This window comes from Furipterus horrens, unplaced genomic scaffold, assembly GCF_987537825.1.
Source record: "Furipterus horrens unplaced genomic scaffold, mFurHor1.1.pri manual_scaffold_7, whole genome shotgun sequence".
Lineage (NCBI taxonomy): Eukaryota > Metazoa > Chordata > Mammalia > Chiroptera > Furipteridae > Furipterus > Furipterus horrens.
In genome coordinates this window covers 49,632,746-49,655,895 of record NW_028327177.1, presented here as the reverse complement: position 1 = coordinate 49,655,895, position 23,150 = coordinate 49,632,746, and the positions used below count along the sequence as shown (strand labels likewise).

General features: G+C 39.0%; 1 protein-coding gene and 1 pseudogene across 8 annotated transcripts in view; one reads left to right on the top strand and one right to left on the bottom strand.

Annotated features, from left to right (window-relative positions):
* The window catches only part of LOC150004424 (uncharacterized), a 99,191-nt gene that overhangs the window by 25,175 nt on the left and 50,866 nt on the right, over positions 1 to 23,150 (top strand). For 3 of the 8 annotated variants that reach the window (XR_016512385.1, XR_016512386.1, XM_090283689.1), the window contains 2 exons: positions 3,712 to 3,759; positions 7,820 to 7,931. Coding sequence is in view for 5 of the 8 variants with exons in the window: in XM_090283689.1 (XP_090139815.1) it covers positions 3,712 to 3,759; positions 7,820 to 7,902 (131 nt within the window). In the remaining 3 variants the exon portion in view is untranslated. Of the gene's footprint in view, positions 1 to 3,711; positions 3,760 to 7,819; positions 7,932 to 16,596; positions 17,043 to 23,150 lie in introns of those variants that run through there. The other 5 variants (XM_090283692.1, XM_090283691.1, XM_090283690.1 and 2 more) reach the window with 5 other exon arrangements.
* LOC150004426 (polycomb protein EED pseudogene) lies at positions 20,450 to 22,033 on the bottom strand (annotated as a pseudogene).

Sequence of the window (23,150 nt, the reverse complement as noted above, 5' to 3'; positions counted from 1 at the left end):
TCCTGGGAGGAAGTTAGTGTAGCTTCCACTTACTCTTCCGTCAGCTTTGATCAGCCCAGTTCTACATTTTTGTTGTTTAATTTATGCATATGTCATGTGTTCTTGTCAAGGGAATCCTTTAAATAAGCAGAGCAGTGGGCTGTTAGGTGGTTGAGGATTAAGCAAACAGAAAACCATACATATATAAAAAAGTAGGGTCTGTAGTGTATAAGAGTCTAAAAAGACTTGAGATGACTTTGATTTGACTTCCCATCAATTATATTCTATTTAAGAAAGACAAAGTCACCTTTCTGAACAACCAATCTGGAAGATTTCATCCATGTAAAAAGCAATCTGAGTTCTTTTTGTAGCTTAGAAAATAGTCATGAATAATGATATTAGGTTTGGGCTGAATTCTTTAATATTTAGGTCGTTTTTTAGTAGCAGAAATTAAGGTAGTTATAGCAGTGACATTAACAAAATGGTCCTCATAATGTCCACCATTAGTTCACATAGCATAATCACTGTGTCAATAAAACATAACAGTGAGGAAATGATCCTTCAGGAAGACAGGGGAAAGAATATGTAAAGACTTACGTTGTTTTGATAGACTTTCAGCTCCTCAATTAATTTCCTGTTTTACAAAAGTAAAATTAATAACAATCATTTTTTAAAATATAGGTCAGTTCCAGAACACTCCCCAAAGTGACTTACAATACTTGGTTCTGTTGTTATAACATAAATTAGGAAATATGTATCATAGGATTTCATTTTTCTAGGGAATGTACTACTGTTAAGAGTAGGAGTCACAGGAATATAACTATTGCAAAAACAGAAATAACCAGAAGTTCCATAAAATAAAGCTACATATATGGAAGTCCAACGTATGAAGTTATAAAGAAGTGGTGCTTGTCTGGACGGGTAGGAGGGAAAAAGCTGGGGTGGAAAAGTCAAGCTATGCTGGCGTCGGCAGCTGTGGCGATGGTGGCGGATTGGTGGTAAGCACAAACACCCATATGTAAGGGGAGGTGAGATGAGCCTGGGGAGCACCCCCGGCTGCAGACCAAACATGTCAGCACGTGATTTCAACACCAGGGAAGGCAGACACCCATTACCTTGGACTGTTAGGTCCGGAGGGTGTGGGTACGGAGGAGGAGGCTCCCAGTCTCTCAGCAGAGAGTGAATGGTAGGAATCCATCTTGGACTTCCACCTCCACACAACACACCACAGTGTGATGAGAAGGGTCACCTGGTAGTGATGAGTGCACAGGACTCCATTCCCTATAGAATAGGAGGTGTGACAGCCCTGCCCAGGAAGCAAAGGTAAACACAAAACTGTCAGGTAGACACAGATCATGATAGAGATCCCAGTGATGCAGCTGACCAGACAGCAAATATCTAATCTAACATCTCAGCAGGTAGAAAATGTTTCTCAGGTATAGTTTAGAGCTTTGGTTATATGAATGCTTACAGACCTAACAGCAGATCTTAAACAAGATGGGGAAGGAATGAAGGCTGAAATGAATGAAAACACATATGAAACTAGTGGTAAAGGAAAGAAAACCAGGGATCAAATCAATAAATTGGAACATAAGGAGGGAACAAACAGTCAACCAGTGCAGAAAGAGGAAACGAGAAGTGAGGAAAATGAGGAGAGGCTCAGAAACCTATGGGACAACTATAAGTGGTGTTAGAGGAAATCAGGCCTCTTGAGGAAGGACATGTCCTTCAGCCCAGGTGTCCTGTTTCTCAGGTAAGCGAGCTGGCCTTGCTGATTCCTGCAGCTGCAAAGCTATATCAGGCTGCTGAGCCATGGTATCCTGCGTGCAAAGAGACCTTGCTGAGTACTCCATCTCCTTGCCTTATAGATAACTCTTGTCTGAAACCAGACCTAAAGACAAAGCTATAAATCTTTAGAAAGTTAAAGCCTCAACATATGTTATTTTGCTTAACTTTTAGATAATGATTATGCTCTGTAAAGTTTGTAAAATTCTCTACCTTGAGCCTGTTTTCATTAATCTATTTTTAGTATCATGTTAGACTCAATAAAAGAATGGACTTCTGCGCTGCTCTTGGCTGATCTGCCTGAGAGTGCGGCAGCCCCCCATTCATCCAATAATTGTGTCCACCAGAATTACCTCAGTGTCGCTCGATTACACACAACACTACACCTACAAGTGGGCCAGCATCCAAATAATAGGGTTGCCAGAAGGTGAAGGAGAAGAACTAGAAATTAAATAATTATGTGAAAAAATAATGAAGCAGAACTTTCCTAACTTGGGCAAGGAAATAGACTTACAAGTCCAGGAAGCACAGAGAGTTCCAAAACAACTGGACCCAGTTTTGGTGTGGGAGAACCACACCAAAACACATTATAATCAAAATGTCAAAAATTCAAAATAAAGAGAAAATTTTAAAAGCAGCAAGAGAAGAAGAGAATTACATACAAAGGAGTCTCAATAAGACTGTCAGCTGATTTCTCAAAAGAAACTCTGCAGGCAAGAAGGGACTGGCAAGAAATATTCAAAGTAATGAAAATCAAGAACCTACAACCACGATTGCTCTATCAAGTGAAGGTGTCATTCAGAATAGAAGGGCAGAGAAAGTACTTCCAGGACAAAGTAAAACTAAAGGAGTTCATCAGATCCAAGACATTGTTATATGAAATGTTAAAGGGAGTTGTTTAGTAGAAAGAGGATCAAAATTATGAACATTAAAATGAAAACTGTATCACAACAACCAACAGCAGAAGCTAGGGTATTGAAACAAAGGTAAGTTAAATAGGCAATGAGAGTGCAAAAAGAATTGTAGTTATGGAGAACATTTTGGTGGGAGGTCAGTGGGTAGGGGGAAGAGCTCAAAGGGAGGGAGATGGTACAGGAATTAAGAAGCATAGTAGGAGGGAGTGGAGTAGATAGGAAGATGTTGAGAAGAACTGTATGCACAACCAATGGGCAGGGACTAAGGGGGGGTGACGACGACTGGAGGGCGGAGGATTACTGGGTGGAGGGGAACATAGGAAAATAATTGGGACAACTATAACAGCATAATTAATAAAGCATATTTGAACAATAAAAAGAGTAGCAGTCACATATGTCCTGTGGGAATTCTCCTCACTTAGTAGTGGTAGAGTTTGAAAAATTGAGTTGTAGACAGGAACAGGTAACCTAACACTGTTGTAATGAGAACATAAATATTAGCTGTGTTTGTACTTCTGGAAAGTAATTAATAGTTACAATTATTTAGAGATACAATACCTACTTTAAAATAAGTTTTCAATCAGACGAGTAAGGGGGATTCTGAAGTTTTTATTAAGGAAGCATGTCTAGATGTCTAGGAATCTATGAGTCCTGTTTTGTATTCTGCCAATAGAAGATAGGGGTATTGTAAGTATAATTTATTTATTTGCTGGAGGGAGAAAAATGTAGACATTAGAGAAACTAACAATAATGGAGAATTTTATCTCAATATTAGAGGGTGATTTTCAATCTTTTGGTATAGGAGTGTGATAATTGTGTTGACCCCATTAGAAAACATATCACAGCAAAGCATAAAAGAGGACTTCAACAGCTAGGCCAAGCTTTTATTACATGATTTTGTTCTAGGGGCCAAGAAGGCATGACTTGAGTTGTAATAATAATGGTCAGTTTATGGGATCAACTTGATGTTGGAGCACCAGTGGCTTCTGCAGTCTGAGGGTGCATCACCTGAGACTCTTGTGTTATCACACAGATCAGAAGTTGGCAAGAAGTCAGCGGTCAGAGGGGAAGGCCAAGAAAGGTATGTCATCACAAATGGGAATCTGAGTGAGGGCTAAAAACAACCTTGCTAATAATACTGTACATGTAGCTAAGAATCTGAATCCAAGGGCTTCACAGGAGCAAATCTCGATGCTTATGCTTCAAAATGTAAAACGAAAGGGAAATTTGTTTTGTTTATGTTCTGATTATATAATTTCTGCCTAGTCATATATTGATAGTAGACCTAAGACTGGAGGTCAACTTCTCATTCCACGTGGGAAGGGCAGAGGGCTGGGATTGAAGGCAGGTGCTTACTCAGATACTGTTGATATGTGCAGATTTATTAGTAGTGCACTGACTGAGTTATTGCTTGATTACTCTAATCAGTTGCTGAAAATAGCATGACAAAGAAATAAGTGACTGATGATAGTCTTTTAATTGTAGATTTCATAACACAGCTTAAAATCATAGTAAGGAATGTATTTTTAAAAGCATATGCTCTCACTGTCTAGGAAATGAGGCAAGTCATATTCATACTCCACAAACGTGTAATGACATCCTTAGAATGGAGCTGTTGCCTTGCAACTCAAAGAAAAATCTGCATCTAACAGTATCAGCATCTTCTGGAGGTGTCTCATGAATGCTGATTTTCAGGCCCATCCAAACGTAATGAATCATGACTTGCATTGAACACAATCCCTAAGGGATTAGAATACATTATTAAAGTGTTTTTTTTTTTTTTTTTGCCAGCTGGTGGATTTTAAAATATTTATTTTATTTTTATTGATTTTGCTATTACAGTTGTCTCAATGTTTCCTTCTTTGCCCCCCTCCATCCAGCATTCACCACTCCCTAAGTGACTTCCCCTCCCTTGTTCATGTTCATGGGTCATGCATAAAAGTTCTTTGGCAACTACATTCCCTGTACTGTATTTTACAACTCTTTGCCTATTCTGTAACTACCAATTTGTACTTCTTAATCCCTTCACCTTTTCCCCCATTCTTCCAGACCTCCCTCCCCACTAGCCACAGTCCCCAAGTTCTCCATATCTGTGGTTCTGTTCCTATTCTGCTTGTTTGCTTAGTTTGTTTTTTAGATTCAATTGTTGATAGTTATGTATTTATGCCATTTTTAAGTTCATAGTTTTGATCTTCTTTTTATTAAATAAGTCTCTTCAACATTTCATATAATAATGGCTTGGTGATGATGGATGAACTCCTTTACCTTTACCTTGTCTGGGAAGCATTTCATCTGCCCTTCGATTCTAAATGATATCTTTGCTGGATAGAGTAATCTAGGTTGTAGGTCCTTGCCTTTCATCACCTTGAATACTTCATGCCAATCCCTTCTAGCCTGCAAAATTTCTTTTGAGAAATCAGCTGACAGTTTCATTGGAACTCCTTTGTAGGTAATTTTTCGCTTTTCTCTGCCTCTTTTAAGATTCTCTCTTGGTCTTGAACCTTTGGCATTTTAATTATGATGTGATTTGGAGTGGGCCTCTTTGCTTTCAACTTGTTTGGAACTTTCTGTGCTTCATGGACTTGTATGTCTATTTCCTTCACCAAATGAGGGAAATTTTCTTTCATTATTTTTTCAAACAGATTTCCACTTTCTTCCTCTCTCTCTTCTCCTTCTGGCACCTGTATGATTGCTTGAAGTTTTCAGAGAGGCTGCTTACACTCTCCTTGTTTGGGGGGGATTCTTTTTCTTTGTTGTTCTGAATGCTTGGTTTTTGCTTCCTTATGTTCCAAATCATTGATTTGATTCTCAACTTCATCCACTGTACTGTTGATTGCCTATAAATTGTTCTTTATTTCAATTAGTGAATCCTTTGTTTCTGACTCCTCCTGTCACAGAGCCACAGAGCCACAGAGCCGGCAGGTGGATCCCATACCTGAGACTCCATCTACCTGGCTAACACTTTTTTCCCTGCCCTGGAGATCCCCTTAGACTCTGTCCCACCCAACTTATGGGCCCACACAAGGTGTTAGACTTTTCCATATGAATGGCAGATCATGCTTACAACTCCTTAAATCCTCTCAAACAAGCAACAGCTGGCTTCAGTGAGCCCCAGGAGCCTAGATTCATAGCTTGGCTTTGCCTAGGAATTTCCAAGTCCAGCACAAGTAGCAGCCATTTCAGATTGCTTTATAGCTCAGGAAGGGCAGCACTAGGCAGAATGCAGGTCAGGGCTGACCTTCGCATTCATCACACAGGAAACCCCAGTGCCAATGTACCCAGTGGAAAGATTGGAGCCCCACCACCCTGCCCCCGCACAGCTGATCATCCATGGAGGGTGGAGGTTGGTGGTCAGTAGTCACAGCCTATCCTTTCAGCTGACTGGCCTGGGTAAACCCCTCCCATTGACCTGCCAATAGCAATCAAGGCTCAGTAACAAGAGGAGGGTATACTCAGCCCACAGGAAGGGCAAACCATGAGAACCTAGCTTGAGTGATAGGGGAGGCTGTGCCACTGAACCCTATAAAACACCTATTACATTAGGCCATGCTACCAAGGCAGGGAATCATAGCAGCTTTACCTAATCTATAGAAACAAGCACAGGGAGGCTTCCAAAATGAAGAGACAAAGGAATGTGGCCCAAATGAAAGAACAGATTAACATGCCAGATAAAGAGCTAAACAAAATGGAGATAAGCAATCAATCAGATGCAGAGTTCAAAACACTGGTTATAAGGATGCTCAGGGAACTTGATGAGGACCTCATCAGCATAAAAGTGGCAAATATTAAAGTTTGAGAAACAAAATAGCATCTGCTCTACTCTAGAAGAGGAAACAATCCCTTTTAGCTGCAATGGTGAGGGCAGGCTAATTGAGCTGGACATTAATGGAGAATATGGTTGATCCTGACATTTTAACTGGCTTTCTCACCAATGTTAGCTCACCCAGTATGATATTAAGGGCTGGTGCTTAGAAATTGTAGCAGGTACACTACACATGTAGGAACCTTATAGATGACACTATAAAGAAAACTATGACATTTTCCACTGGTAAAGAAAAGAGTTTAGTAATTTTTTATTAAAAACCTGTCACTTTACAGTTTTGTTGTTCACAACTGATCTTTAAGAAAATAACCCACCATATTGGTTGCCCGCGTCACAGTTTTACACTGTGTACTCAGACCTTGTACCATTCTCTCACTTGAAATGGTGTAGATAGTGGGCGGTGAGAGAAATGCCAGACCTTCTCAGTGTAGGTCCACACTAAGGAAATTGTTGGGTTCAGAGTAACCAGACACCAAGGATAGAAAATGAGGAGAGTACTGCAGGGCTTGCAGCTTTTACCAAGACAGAAGGATTGCAGTCTTTGCTGAGAGACGTGGAGCTGGGCTGGTCGTGGCATTCTTATCCATACTTTCCTTAAAAAAAAAAAGTCATGAGAATGAATAAAGGCCATTCTAGCACTGGGTGTGAGGGTTAGCGGAGCAGGAGGTCAGGCAGCTGCACATCCCACACCCTCGCCTTTAGTCTAATAGTCCAAGGATCCTCTGTATCTACATTGGAAAAGAGGAACTAAGGGAGGAATAGAAGAAAATGGAACTAGGCCCCTAGGCCTGCAAGAGCAGGCTCTGGCCAGGAGTTGGCAGGGTATTTTTTATAAAAGACTGGGAGGATTTACAATGCCTACCCTGCTTCATGCAACTCAGCTCCTCACAGTGACCCATAAGGCCAACAAGGCAGGCTGTACCATGGGAAAAAATATGGTGGTTCAACCTGACTTCATATTGCATCATTTATCCTTCTAAGTGAGAAATATTAACATTAACCAATGTGACCAAATATGCCAGTGTTGGCATTATAGAATAAAGAGATAATGAGAATGATACCTTATAAAATATCTAATTGTGTAGTTTTCTTATTTCGCATTAAACAAAACAGAAAAGGATGACCTTCCCAGAAGTGCTTCTTCTCACAGTAATAGTTTTCTAATTTCCCTTTCGTACAACTGCTGGTGTTGCTATGCTGCCACTTTTGTTAGATTCTTTCCTCATGTATGTGCCAGGATGTGACTGTTTCCTTTAGTGTCCTTAAGTGTTTCCATGGGGAGTTACTAAGTTATTTTTTCTGTTTGCTTTATGAGTAGGTGTGGTCATCCTGCCAGCCTCTCCACCAGCCTGGTTTTTCAGTATGGTGACTACTGGCTACACATGGCTATTGAGCATTTGAAATGTGGCTGTTTGCAACTGAGGTGTGTTGTAAGTATCAAATACCCAGGGGATTTTGAGAACTTATGTTAGGGAAAAAAGGGGAGAGGGGATGATAAATATGTCTTTGAGAATTTTTATATTATGTTGAATGAAGAACATTTTGGATATATTGGGATAAATAAAATATATTATTAAAATTAATTTTTTTTTTTACTTTTTAAATGTCACTACCAGAAAATTAAAATGATGTATATGGCTTGCATTATTTTTCTGTTGGACAGAGCTGCTCTAGATTAATGTTAGAGCTTAGTACCTCAGAAGTCAGAAGAGGCAAATCCAAAGTGAATTGTTTCAAAATACTAAGATAAGACTTTACTAGAAGTTACCAGGTAAAGCACAGTGAGTAGTTTCACTGCTGAGGCAGGTTGACTTAATGAATTTTGTGAGTAAGATTACCAACTGGTAAAAATGGAATCCGTGGGAAATAAAACCCTCAATGTGAAAGAAGCCCTTTGTCTTCCCCCTGCTTCCTGCCTTGCTTAAGGCCTAATGGTATGCTGAGCTTATTTGGTGGTTTAATAAATAGTATTTAATGATGAGAATAATGACTAAATCTTTTTAAGTGCCATTGTACTTAGCCAAGCACATTCACTCATACTAAACTGTCCAGTCTTCTCATCAGCCTCTCAAGGTAGATATTATTGTTCCATTTGAAGATGAACTGACTGAGGTTCAGAGAAGGTGGGAGATTTGCCCAGGTGCACACAGCTACTAAGCAGCAAATGTCTGCACTCACATTCATGACTTCACCTTCCAAATCTTATGCTTTTCCCACTTTCTCTTCCATGATTAATCCAAGAGAATCACTTGGGAGAAGCATTTCTTGACCTTTCAGGTGGCAGCTGTGCTGAAAACTGCAATGGATTCAATTTTTCCTGTGATATCAATGGGAATGAGTTAAGACCAATGATTGGGTTTTCCTCTGACTATCAGGAAGGGGAGAGGCGCACCTGATAAAGGGAGATGAGATTTGATTCTTTTTTTTTTTTTTATTTGTTTGTTTGTTCACTTATTTTATTTTTAGAGAGAGGGGAAAGGAGAAAGAGAGGGAGAGAAACATCACTGTGTGGTTGCCTCTCACTTGCGCCCCCAGCTGGGGACCTGACCTGCAACCTGGTAATGTGCCCTAGCTGGGAATCGAACCAGCGACACTGGGCTCGCAAGCCGACACTCAATCCACTGAGCCACAGCAGCCAGGGCTGAGATTTGATTCTTGACTGCTGTAGTATTCAGCTATAAAATGGTGGTGGGAGAGATCATATAATTTCTAAAGTTCCTTCAGATCTATATAATTATATACCATGTAATTCTATGAAACATGGTGTGTAAATAGAGCATATTAGCTCTTTTTAGATACCTCACTGCATATCCACTTGGGGAACAATATTTGTGTTTTATTGACCTGTGCTACATTTCTGAGAACCTACTCGGGATTGATATTTTACACCAAACTTCAAATGCAAAGATTACAAATCAATTTTATCCACAATGTATCACTTTCTTTTGATACCTACTGGTAAAATACACATTATTTCCATTGGGTACTCATGACACTAAAGAATATTAAGTAGGCTTCACTCCCATGTGAATAGTGTGTAGTTAACCCATATTTATATTCTCAATTTGCATGCAGTGATGCTTTGCATATACTATCATTCTACCCCACATCTGTTTTTGAATTAGGAATTCATCTACCAGCATGCAAGGCAGAGCCCCTCTTTAGACACATCTTTCCCTCTGAGACCAGCAGGATTTACATCTACGTGACATAAATTCAAATTCAACTCCTAAGACCTATCTCAGAGACTCAACTGTATAGTCCAGCATATGCAAGTGTTAGAAAATTCATTGTTAAAGGAACACAACTGAAAATTTTCAAAATCAAGCACAACTAAAATATTCTTAAATGCACACAATTAAAAACTTTAGAATCAGAATTTTTATGAAAGCAATTCTAAATGTTCATTTCTAAAATGCAAAAGAACTCCCCTACGCCTGTTTAAAAGATGTTCCCCCAAGCTGGGTATGACTTTCATTGGAAGGGCTTTCCAACTGCAATCTTACTATAGCTTTTTTGGTAGCATTCCATGAAAAATATGTAATATTTTTCTTTTTAATTCAATGGCATCTTTGCAAAGTATAGTCTTTCCAGAGAGACTAATTTCCAAATGTTGTAATGTTCATAACATTACATGGATTCTGATTTACTGGATTTTTTTATCCCAAGTTAATGTGCTAAAAAAAAAAATCATATCTGTACCACTTATTTTTCTCATGATTTTCTTTATGTATTCACTTGATCATGTGGCTGTGTAGGTTAGGATATGCTAGAAAAAGTAGAGATGGTGTAATTAAACTCTGATAATTTGGAGTGAAATGCTTTCATTCATTTACATAATAAATATTTATCAAACATTCACTGTTTGCAAGCTTTGAGCACACCAAGGTTCTTGAAATGGCATCCCCTGTCTCTCACTTACACCTATTTATATGACAGAGGGTCAAGCATCATCAACAAAGGCAGGAACCAAATTGTTTGGAAGGGTAGGTCAGGAATGGAGGATGTCTGTCTGGAAGGTTTCAGGAGGGAGTAACATGTCAGTGGGACCTAAGAGAATCCAAGCAGAACAAAAAGGGACAGAGACAATTGCCTTGTTGCAGCGGGGAAGACTGACTCACAGTCTGGAAATAATGGAGAAGGAAATCTTCAGAAGGAAAAAGATGAAGTGAGGGGGAGTGGACTTGGAAAATATTTGGAAGTTTAAAATGCTGTGTTATGAGGGAATGAAATAAAAGCATTTTCAGTGGGCCTGGCTGGTTCTCACTAAAGTGAGAGCTATTTTAGCTCTCGATAGGATTTGCCTTTCCTACTGTAAGAAATGAACTTGTTCTTTGTTTAGGTAGGTGAACTCCAACCTGGAAAAGACCTCTCTGTAGGTGAGGGAGCATTTTTGAATGGGTGGGCCTTCAAGTCATTAGGATGTGATGAATGCTCTTTTCATACTTAGCTTAATAACGATTCCTCTTTTATTTCAGTACATCTTCACTTAGCATTTTAAATTTTTGCAATTTTTAAATTAGACTTTATTATTTTTGAGGTGCAGTTTTAGGTTTACAGAAAATTTAATGTAATGTGCATAGTTCTCATATAAATCCTCTCACCTCCAGTTTTCCCTGTTATTGACCTCATATATTAGTGTGTTACATTTGATACAATTTATAGACTAATACTGACATATTATCATTAACTAAAGCCCATACCTACTTTAGAGCTCTTCGTGTTGAAATTCTATGGATTTTGACAAATGTATAATGGCATTTATCTATTATTACAGTATGATCCAGAATAGTTTTATTACCAGAGAAACCCTGGTTTTTCCTGACGATGCGGTAAAGAATTACAGATGAACATGCCTATTAGCATGCAAGCTAAGTTTATTAGTGCTAAGTTCTAATAGGAGAGCAAAAGCAAGGGTGGTGAAAGAGGGTGGCTAGGGACCCCCTGTGTGTCAAGAAAGGGCCAAGAGAGAGCGCACGAGTCCTTTGTTCTGAAGACTTGTGTAGTCCGTGAGATGGGGGTGAGGGAGTCAGGTATTGCTTGACCTGTAAAGGTGGTGCCAGCTTTCCCCAGGGAGATATAACTACCGAAACATAAGTATGTGTGGGGGGCCTGTTAGCCTGAACTCTTGTCCTAGACTGTATTTGTTCATTTTGCATACGTGACGAAAGGCAGGCAGTTAACCAAAGTTGTTTCATGGGCTTTTTCTTTGAGCACTGTGGATCCCCTCCCCTTATCCCTTCCAGGCCTTGGGATGAATATAGTCTTAAGAAGTTTTCCTTTTCCCAGTTAGTGGAGATGATACACACAGACTTTCAAGGGCTGCCTCCAGCCGTCCCGCCCCTGCACTATCATAGTTTTGTAATGCCTGACAGCCTTATTGAAGGAGGCTTAGGACTACCGGGTAAGTGGGTGAGACTGTCTTCCTTTGCTTTGAGCCTCCTGTATTAAGTTCTTTGTTAGATTGCAATGGTGAGGGCCCTGCCTTATTTCCCCTCTGGCTGCTTATTCCTAGCTGCTACCTAAGTGCTAAAAGGTGTTGCCTGGCAACTAGGACTAGGAGCTAGCCTCTGGCCAGCAACAGCAGCACAGCCTGAGTTCTTCCTATGCTTTCTCCTGCATCAGCTTCACTGAAAACCCCATTTCCACTTAATTCATCCCCTTCCTCCCCCTTGGCAACCACTGATTGACTCTTTCCTTAGTTTTACTTTTTCCAGAACATCACGTACTTGGAATCATACAGTATGTAACCGTTTCAGATTGGTGTCTTTCAGTTAGCAATATGCATTTAGGATTCTTCCATATCTTTTTGTGGCTTGATAGCTCATTTCTTTTTTGCACTGAATAATATTAGTGTCTGGATGCACCACAGTAATTTTTTCACCTACTGATGGACCTCTGGGTTACTTCCAAGCTTTAACAAGTATAAATAAAGCTGCTTTAGTTGTTTACAGGTTTTGTGTGGATGTAAGTTTTCAGTTCATTTGGGTAAATACCAAGGAGCATGATTACTGCATCTTTATAAGAGGAGTATGTTTAGCTTTGTAAGAAACTGCCATACTGTCTTAAAAAGTGGCTGTACTGTTTCATTTCCACACTTAATGACTTTTGAGTACATACTAATATGCCAAGTGTCTCCATTTAAGGGTACAAAGTTATGAACCAGGGTGCAAAATGTAATTCTAGAAACAGTTGAATACCATGAATTTGTCCAAGTTAAAGATAAGCTAAAATTTTGGAGCATTTCACTGATTAGAATCTGTGCTTTATAAATCAAATCAAGTAATTATTCTTAAATGATAATGAATAAAATAGTAAAAATTTACATTACAGTAAAATACTGTAATTATTCTGTAATCCATTTAAGTAGTTCTATGAAATTATTCTGGTAGACATCTGGACATTGATTTCTGGTACCAACTCTGGTTTCACATGGGTAAAAGAAAAACTATTCGATTAAAATTAGTCTTTTTTAAATGTGCCTTATGAATTAGTGATTTTCATGGATTTATAAACTTGCTCAGTAATTATTTTTTAAATGTAACCATGAGGTAAATATTTTGTGTTTTTTTCTTTAAGGAAAAAAAAAATGCAACTCACACACACACACACACACACACACACACACAAATACTCTGGAGTTCTGCCAAAGACTTCAACAGTTGCCCTGGGTAGCTGCAGCCTGATTCACTCACTCCTGCTCAGCTTGGATTTTGCTGCCAATAGAGATGAATGGAAATTTTAGACAATAGAATGGTGGAAGATTTGTTTCCCTACCTTTTAAAAGGTCTTGTCATAATTGTTATTTGAATTGTTATGGTATTAGCTGAGATTGATCTGAATTATTTTTGTAATTTTTAAACACATATGAGTTAAAATATTTTTCTCACCCGCTCAACTAAAGCATCAAAGAAAATGAACATGAATACTTTTTAGTCTAAACTATGCTTTGATAATTTTTATATTTCTTCTGTACTACATAAAACAACTTGGGAATCAGTGTTAAGTGTCTTTGCATTACGCATATTTATTTCAATACATGTTCCTAAATTTGTCTCCATATCCCCAGCTTTTTGGGTTTTAAAATTGTATCCAAATATTTGAAACTGAAATTGTTACATGATGTGTAATGACAATTCTAGTAAAGCTGTCTGAGTGAGAAGGACACTAGAACTTTACTTAGCTCATTACAAAAAAATCAGTTATTCTGTCTGGTTGAGACCTCTTAGCTGTGAAAGGGATTGAGACTTGTGCTTCTCTGTCATGAGTATAAATCTAAGTCTGTTGATATAAATGGAGTGATTTATGAATGGGTATTCTGTGGCCACTTTGTGGGGAGGGATTAACAGAGAAATGCTATAGAATCACTTTTTGTGTACTTGAAAGTAAGAACCATGTTTAAATAAGGTATATAGACATGAAAGCTCTGAAATTCACTGAATTAACATTAGTAGGAAAAGAAATATGGTTCACATGAACTCTGGTCTAAATGCTGTGACTTGCAGGAAAGTACTTTCTTTTATTCTGTATAATGAACAATTCATTTAACCCCCATCACTGGAGGTTCTCCTGTGGTCACATGGGGGTCTCCTAGGGAAGTGAGAGGAAGATATACTAGAAGGAGGGAAGAGTAGGGCCAGGCAGGCTGTGGATCAGGCAAGTGTAAGAATGCCTTTGAGAAACCACTTGGAAGATATTTCTATACTGGCATGAATGTCTTCAATACTACTCTTGCTTATTTTGAATATATATATTCAGATTGATGCGTGGTTTTCTCAAACTCACACTAGTTTCATTTGTAAATTCTGGTCCTTTCTGGAATGTGTGTTTTGTGAGAGCAGATAACTTTGATTTGTTCATTGCAGTGTTCCCAGCATAATATGGTATCTGGCACATTGTTATCATTTAATACATATTTGTTGATGAAATGAAAATCAGCAGATTCTTAGAGGATTTTATTTTCTTTCCAATGAAAGACTTGGGAAATTCCTAATTTATATGTTCTGTTTTACTTGAGAATTTAATCCATGGATTAAAAAAGTTCATGATGCCCAAAATATATCTTGGTAGCAAAATATATCTTGGTGCCCTCCCTTTGGTATCAGGCCAGAGGGTGGAATATGATGGTTGGTATCAGGCCAGAGGGTGGACGGACTGGATTTCTGCAGAGTCAGGACTGACCTTGACTCCAGGGTGTAGGCAACAGGACTTTAGAGCCTCTGGTTTGCAATGATACTGTGTAATCTAAGCTTGTTTATCAGTTCCTTTTGAGACCATTTTAAGAGTAGGCGGCAACCCATTGAGAAAACTGTGTACCTTCCATCCCAAACCCAGGATGAACATGGCCCTTAAAATTAGAAGCTTTAGTCCTGCTGATTTGCTGCCCCTTCCCAGAGGCAGCCTGAGAAACCTGTCTTTGCATAATCCACTCCTGCAATGCACATCCCACAGGGAATATCCCCTTGGGCTTCTTAGTGACAGCCATGATTTCCTGGGCTTGCAAAAAGTCTGTTTAGTTTTTTTCCATAAAATAAAAGAGACGTTTTTCATTTTTACCAATAAGTTGATTGACTCGAATATTTTGAGTATGTAGGCTATGGCGATTGTTCTCAATTAACATCTCGATTTGATTGCCATCAACTTCAACTGGTCTACCCAACTCTGGAGCGTTGTCTAGTGAAAAATCTCCAGCACAAAACTTTGCAAACCATTTTTTTATAGTATATTTTATTGACTATGCCATTACATTTGTCCCAATTTCTGTTCCCTTTGCTCCCCTCTGCCCAGTATGCCCCTTCCCTCCATCAATTCCCCCCGACCCCCCCACTTAGTTCATGTCCATAGGTTGGTTGTATTGGTTGTACATATAAGTTCTATAGCTTCACACTTTCCTATATTATTCTTAACTTCCATTTGTCTATTCTGTACCAGCGATTATGCTTCTTAATCCCTGCACCATTTATTCTTGTGTATTTTTATGGTTCTTTTATTCTCATTGCTGTATAGTATTTACCATATCATTTCAATTATTGCTGGATGTTTGGGACTTTATTTCCAATTTGGGCCATTACAGAAAGAGCTACTGCCTTTTGGTGAACCTATGTGCACACTTCCCTTGGGCATATGATGGGGAGTGGAATTGTTGAGCCATAAAGCTTTATGTTTGGCTTTAATAGGCACTGCCCAATAGTCTGCAAAGTTGTTTTACCTCTTAATGATGATTGAACAATGTAAAACAATTATTTAACATTTAATAATTTTTTAATTTTTTTAAAAGAGCTAAATACTGTAAAACCATATTTTGTTTACTTCTGAAACAATAGGAATCATTAACCAAAGAGGAAAATAGCACAAAAGAGATTGGAATTTTTCAGTTAAAAGACCATAGAGGTCATCTATGGCATTTTCAGATATAAACCACGTTCCCTAGGGTTCAAAGATACCCTAGTCATACTATGAGTACAGAGTCATACCATGAAAGTGTGGCAGGGCAGGACTTGTGTCAAAGTCATTTATGTGCATGATCCATGTTCTTTTCCTTACCATTCAGTTCTACAAATAAGTTTGGCATCCTCTGGGCAAGTCAGTCCATTCAGCATTGTGGGAATTTCTAATAAAGGCAGAAAAGAGCATTCTGGTGTAGGAGCTTGAGCCTTAGTGGAAAAAGAAAATGTCTATAGTATTTTTGCTGGAGTGATTTTTGATCTGACTTTTATCTTTAATAGCTAATGTCATTCATACCAGATTGACCTTTTTTCTTTACCTTTTCATTAATTTTTTCCTAGTTCAGATGCTCATTCTCCAGGACTGAACTACTGCAACAGTGTCTTGGCCAGTTTCTTTAGCTGTGTCTTCTGTCACTTCTAATATATCTCAGTATATTACTGATTGAATTAGTCTTTATGAAATAACATTCATTTTGCATTTATTCTGGTCAGTACTCTTAAAAAGAAGTTACACACCCATATACCTGGGGGGCCAGGTAATGCAAATGAGTAAAAAAGGCCAAGTAATGGCTTTTGCATATTATGTATCTAGTAATATTCTTTACGCTCAGAAATAATTATTCTTTGTTCCATTTTTCTTGCAAACCAGGCACCTATTGGTCTTAGTTTCATTTTCTTGATTTGATAAAGACCAAGGTAAAAGAAAAAACAAGTCACCTGCCTTTTAATCCTGCAATAAGAAAACCAACGGCAACAGCACAAATTCAACCAGAAACTGAAGTAAAAACCCAGAAAATCCCCATTTAAAGAGAGATATTTGCAGCTGTTCAGATTTAGACAATCATCACTTCGATGGATTTTGACCTAGTGTTTGTAGATATTTTGATTTTTCAAATGGATTTGGAAAACCAGATTTTTCTATGAAATCTCTGTGGATTTGGATTTTGATATCTAATCCAACTTTTTTGGAGGGAAAAACTTACAAGTCAAAAACAGAACAATGTGATAAAAGGGTTTTGTATGTGAAGTATGGTTCCCAAGTTTCCTGTTTCTGAGGTCTGCCCTGCATCAAATAAATTATATACATTTACATCATCCAAACAGTTATGACCCTTCATGGCTAATCTGTCCTTGCTATTAACATTATTTCACATTCTTCCCAACATACTTGCTTAATTTTAGTTAGATTGGCCCCTCCCCTGTCTTCACAGAACACATCCACTTGATTCTTATGACCACCCCATAGGCCCCCCCCTTTTTTTGCATTTTAGTCCATTCATGCTCCCTTCCACCATCCATCCCTTTTCCTTTTCTCCTTTGTAGCTCCCCTGACATCCTACTTTGTCCATGAAGTCATTTTTAATACTTCAGGATACATTTATTTCCCCTTTTTCTGAACAGAATATATTTAAGTTTTTGTATATTTACCATTACTGGCACCACACCTACCACTTAACAGTCTTCTTAAAAATTTAATTTTTCTAACAGGTGTAACTACTAGCATGCTTTAGATCCATCTTATAATCCCCCATCTCACAGCACTATTTAGCATAATTTGTGGCATGTATACAATCTTTATTAGCTGTTTGGTCTGACTGATTATTTAAAATGTGGGATGACATCCATAGCTCATCAAAATGATCAAACTATTTTAGCAACTGTTCAGTTAGTTGCTATGCATATATACTTGAGATGTTTTGTGTGCTATTTAAGAAACTGAAGCATTTGAAAAGTCTGGATCTTGAAATAAACTCCTTTAATTATATGTATTCTCATGAAGGTGTATTTCCCTTAAGTTCATAAGAATGGGGCCATTTATTTATTTCTTTGCACCACATAAATTTGTGTACAATAAATGTAAAGTGAATACTTACTGGTTGGTCAGTTCAGTCCAATAGTCTCATGAAGAGATTTGAAGCATTTTATTATTGAAAGCAGATGTATTTGTGAAACAAAGACATTATCATTCATTTATATTTGGAGAAGGAAAACTCTGATTCCAAAAAACCTCCGCTGCCTTGCGGCATACCTCTTCAGGGGAAAGGCTAAGGGAGTAAACCCCGACAGAAAATCCGGAGCCGGAGTCCCTAAGGCGGTTTGACGTTGTAGTCAACACCGGCAACTCCTGCGGCGCACCTGAAGCCAAGCTGTATTGACTCCGTCTTTCCCTTGGATCCTTCAGCTGTGAAGAGAGGGGGGGTCTGCTGCATGGGCAACAGCAGACCCTCCATATCACCCTGCCCAGGCTCTGTAGCTTCAGCTCCACTGGAGAGGACACTCCAGCGTCATCGCAAGATGTCGATTCAACACGGGAGGAGACAGATACCGTGTCACTCCCGAGTCGGACTGCACAGCCATTCTCGGTGGTGCAGATAGACTCTTAAGAAGCTACACCATCGTCTCTCGAGGCTCTGTAGCTTCAGCTTCACTGGAGAGGACACTCCAGCGTCATCGTAAGATGTCGATTCAACACGGGAGGAGACAGATACCGTGTCACTCCCGAGTCGGACTGCACAACCATTCTCGGCGGTGCAGATAGACTCTTAAGAAGCTACACCATCGTCTCTCGAGACGGACGGCTGCCGACGACGATATTTGGAAAAATTGTTCCAGGCTCCCTTACATAAATTTTATCTCGGGTTTATTTTTACTGGTTGGGTTAGCTGTGAAGTAAAATTTATGCTTTGAAAATGAACAACGACATGACATTGTAACCTGAGTCACCACAGAGCATGAACTGTGTTCTAAAGGTACACTTTATATTATACCTTCTATGTTCTGCAATGTGACTCCACTATAGTGTTCTAGGAGGTCTGGAATATGCATTCCTTATCTGCTCCATACACAAGACTGAAATTCCCAAGGAAAAGCCAAGACTCCCTGGAAGCCCCCCTAAACAGCTGCTATAAACTTTGCAGAAAAAAACAGACAGGAAGGACAGGTTGGGGCTGACAATGAGAAGTAAGGACTTCTGGTTTCCAAGAAGTGGATGAAGGAGACTTTCTGAAACCATGTCAATAGTATGCAATGATTACAATGTGATGCAGATTAGTTTCCAATATGACAAATACCATTCTACTACAAAGTATGTTACCTTCTAGAGTAGCACTTTCCACTGCAGAACTTTCTGTTGTTGATAATGTTCTATATAAGTGCTGTCCAGTATGTGAGCACTTCAAAGGTAGCAATTGTCACTGAAAAAAATAAAAATTTAATTTTAATTAACTTATATATCAGTAGCCACTAGTGGCTACCATATTACACAGCACAGTTCTGGAAGAAAATATGGGCTTAAACTAATTTTTGCTCTTGTTTAGGTCAGGAACCCCAACTACCTTCGGTGAAGATCTTTACATTTTAATCTCTCAAGGGGGAAAATCTTTAGAGAGAGGGAGGATGTGGGCAGTGTGGACAAAAGGCAGGGCTGACACTGAGAAGAGCCAGCACTTGCACTGTCCCTCTGATGTGACTGTCCTCTCTGTGAAGGGACACAGCCACTCTTAACCATGCTGGTGGCCCTTCCTTGGACAACAGTAGGTGTGACTTAGAGATAATCATTCCATAGAAGTTAAAAAGCCACATCGTATCCTATTGAATAAAATGCTGTTTTTGAAAATAACTTGGGTGCTTTATGGAAGTCCAGTGCGATATGATTTGCTAGATCACAGCATTGAATGTGTTTGTGCTATTATTAAAGTATGTTCTGAGAATCTTTAAAGTCAAAAATCTGTTTTTTAGCTCACGTGTTCCAGTAAATGTGAGGAGGTATATAAGAAAATCAGTTCACATATGCTTCATTTTATATTATACACCTTCAGTTAACATCTGTTTCCATTTCAAAAGAAGAAACTGAAACTTTATTTGGAAAATCACTGATCATAAAAAACAAAATGAAGGAGCCTATAAAATAGTACAATAACCATAAATAAGAGATTGGGAAAACCCTGGAGAGGTTAGCTAGACTAGCTTCAAGAATGAGCTTAGAACAATGAAAGAACGATATAGCTCTCTTATTTTTAAAGAGATTTAATAACCTCTTTAATCTTTTCATTATGAGGAACATCCTATTTTATGCTGAACCTCATCATTCAGATTCTCATTTACATGCTTAACAGATTCAATAAACTTTTGAGTGACAGACTAAATTATTTCCAGTACATCAAGAGCAGCATATGTGGTTTACTTACGTCTTGGATCCTGTGATTCAGGATGGAGGGACTTTGTCCATTGCTTTGAAACTCCTTTTTGGGGAGGTAGAAAGCTTGTTGATAGCTTGTCCCTTTCCCATTCTTTTGAACTTGTGCATTTGGCTTAGAATGCAGTGTTAGTTAGAGCATTGACATCAGGGCTTCGGAAGAATCTCTGTGAATGTGTGGATAGCAGGTCAATAAATTACCACTGATGGTCAAACAGTAAAACCATGGGTCCTTCAGGCTTTGGTACTTTGGTCCTACTCTGTGTATTTTTTTTTTAATAAAAATAAATTTTTATTAAAAGCAGTAGAGTTTGAGCAGGAGACAGTACAAAGAGTATAAACAATGTAAACATCACTACATTCAGCTCAGCCCAACCGAATGCAGAAAGACTTCTAAATGCTGTATGTGCCCTTACTAGCAAGATACATTCATTCTACTGTACAAAGAAAACACACTCTAATTTGATTAGGAGAAGCATTTTATCGAAGTCGGTCCCATCGCCAAATACTGGCATCATCACAAACAGCTACAAGAATGCTGCTATCCCTGCTAAAACTGGTTTGTCGAATTGCAGCAGCACATTTCTGATGAGTCAGTGTTGTACACTTGGCTTTATGAGGATCTTCTACTTCTAAATCCCAAACATAAAGTTTGCCAACCTGATTGCCCAATGCAAGCATCTTTTGCCAGAAATCCATAGAAAACCTCATGTACCAAATGTCACACTGGCTGTAATAACATCGTCCAAGTATAGTCACATTAGACTCACTGGGCTTAATTTTATCTATATCTTCCATTTTGCCAGCTTTCCAGAATACAATGGTGTTTTCACAAGACTTGGAAAGTATCAAATCACCAAACCATCGCACACAGTCAACATAATTCCTATGTATGTCTCCAGTAGAAAAGTCAGGAAAGTGAATTTTCTGAGAAATAAATGGCCTGTTAGTTTTATTTGGGTTATAATCATAAGATTCATTAATTGCATAAATCATTCTCTTTGAATTTATCCTCCAAAGTTTAAGAGTGATCCATACCACAGGACATTATTTTGTCACCGAAAAGATCATAATCAGCACTTAGAACTTCATCTCTGTGCCCTTCGACACCTCCATATACTGCCACCAGTATGTCCGTTTGGATATTCCATAATTGTAAAGGATGATCTTTACTGACTGACAGGAGATTTGGATCTCTTGGGTGGAATTTCAGCTCATTGATAGCATTTCCATGGCCAACATAGTGCTTTATGCACTGAATTGTTATGGGATTAATTATCCTAATTATGCCTCTAGATCCAGCCACAGCCAGCAGAAGATAGCTTGTATTGCTATCATATGTCCACGCACAAGCGTCGAAGTTTTCATCAGCATCAGCATCCACATAGGATTGCAATAGCCCGATTTCTCCTTGTGTGTGACATTCATATAAAGTAACTGTTGCTTCCTACAGTTGCAAACACTAGTGGATCCCCTTCTTTACTGTGCCAGTTAAACTGCACTCCAAACAATGGTTGATTATGATCTTCCTTGAGACTATTTACACATTTAAAAGAATATTTGCATTTCTTTGACTTCCATTTTCCCTTCCCCCAACTTTTTCTTCCAGGCGCATTTGGTGTATATGTAGGTGTATCAGGGCGTTCAGTGTTCGTACCACTTTCTATACTGATAGCATCACCGTTCTCATCTCCAGAGGCCCAGGTTGCTATTCTCGTTGCTCAGCTTCTGCTTCCTGGCCGCAGGCATGTCTGCTCCCGCCGGGGCTGTGGACACTTCCCGCTCGGACATATTCTTCCGTCTCCCACCAGGTTCCTGCCGCCTAGGGCAGGGCCTCCGCCACACTGCCTTCCGGAGCTTGCCGCAAAGTTGCTACTGTCGCCGCCACTTCCACCGCTTCCCCCACTGTCGCAAACCGCGCCCTGCCGCGGAGGCGGGCGTGCGTGCGTGCGTGCGACCCCGCCACACTGCTGAAAAAGGGCGGTTTCCCTCGTGTACAGCTTCCTGGCTCCTTCCCTCTCCTTACTCCTGTCTTGCCTTTTTCCCCGCCCTTCTCCTGGCAGTTTGCATGGAGTGGTGTGCTCCGTTGGCTTTCGGGGCAGTGTTTTCTACGTCCTCCTTCCCCACTACCGCCCCAAAAAACGAAAGGCGGAACTCAAAGGGATGCTCCCTCACCCCCTTCCTCCTTCCAAAGACGTTTCAGTCGCAGTTAGTCCAATCCTTCGATCCTGCGTTGTGTATTTTATAATTTCCTGCCATAAATATGAAATTGTGCCCAAAGGGAAAATTATCACAGATAAGTTAGATAAATTAAGAAAACTAAAGCCTCCACTTTTATGAGCCAAGATTTTTGTCCTTTGTGGAGTCAGGGCTGTCTTTGACTTCGGAGGACCAGGGGCTGGAACTTGTGCTGGCCTTGGACTCTTATTCCTCGTTTCTCTCACCTGTTGAAAAAAAAAGGAATGTAAGTTGCGTTACAAGCACACCAGTCTATATTAATCCATGAATACGAAGGTTCAAGTGTTTCCATAAATATGAAACTTGATATACAAATTTTAAGAGGTTTGGTTCTAAGAAGCATTTCATAAAGGTATATAGCTTTCCTTCTATTAAGAATTACCATAGCTTTGGTTGTCCAGCAACTGATGATCCATCCCTAACTCCTTGATGAAAATTGTGTCACATGTTTAGATCTGGAATGTGATGTAGAACTTTCTCTTTTAAGTCATTGTTAAATCATCAGGTCAAATAATGTAAAATACATGACAGCATAAAATACTTGAATTCTGGCCTCTTTTCTCCGTGACCCCAGCAAACAACATTGACTTCTATTCAATTTGATTACCTAGATGATTATAATTTATTATTTTTCTTTAAAATAATTATTTTCTTTCTTTTTAAAAATTATTCTTTTTATTTTTGAATACCCCAGAAAAGATTAACGGGAAAGTAGGAACCTTAGTGCTGTAAGGGTGAGAAATAGATTATAAGGGTCAGGATGAAATAAA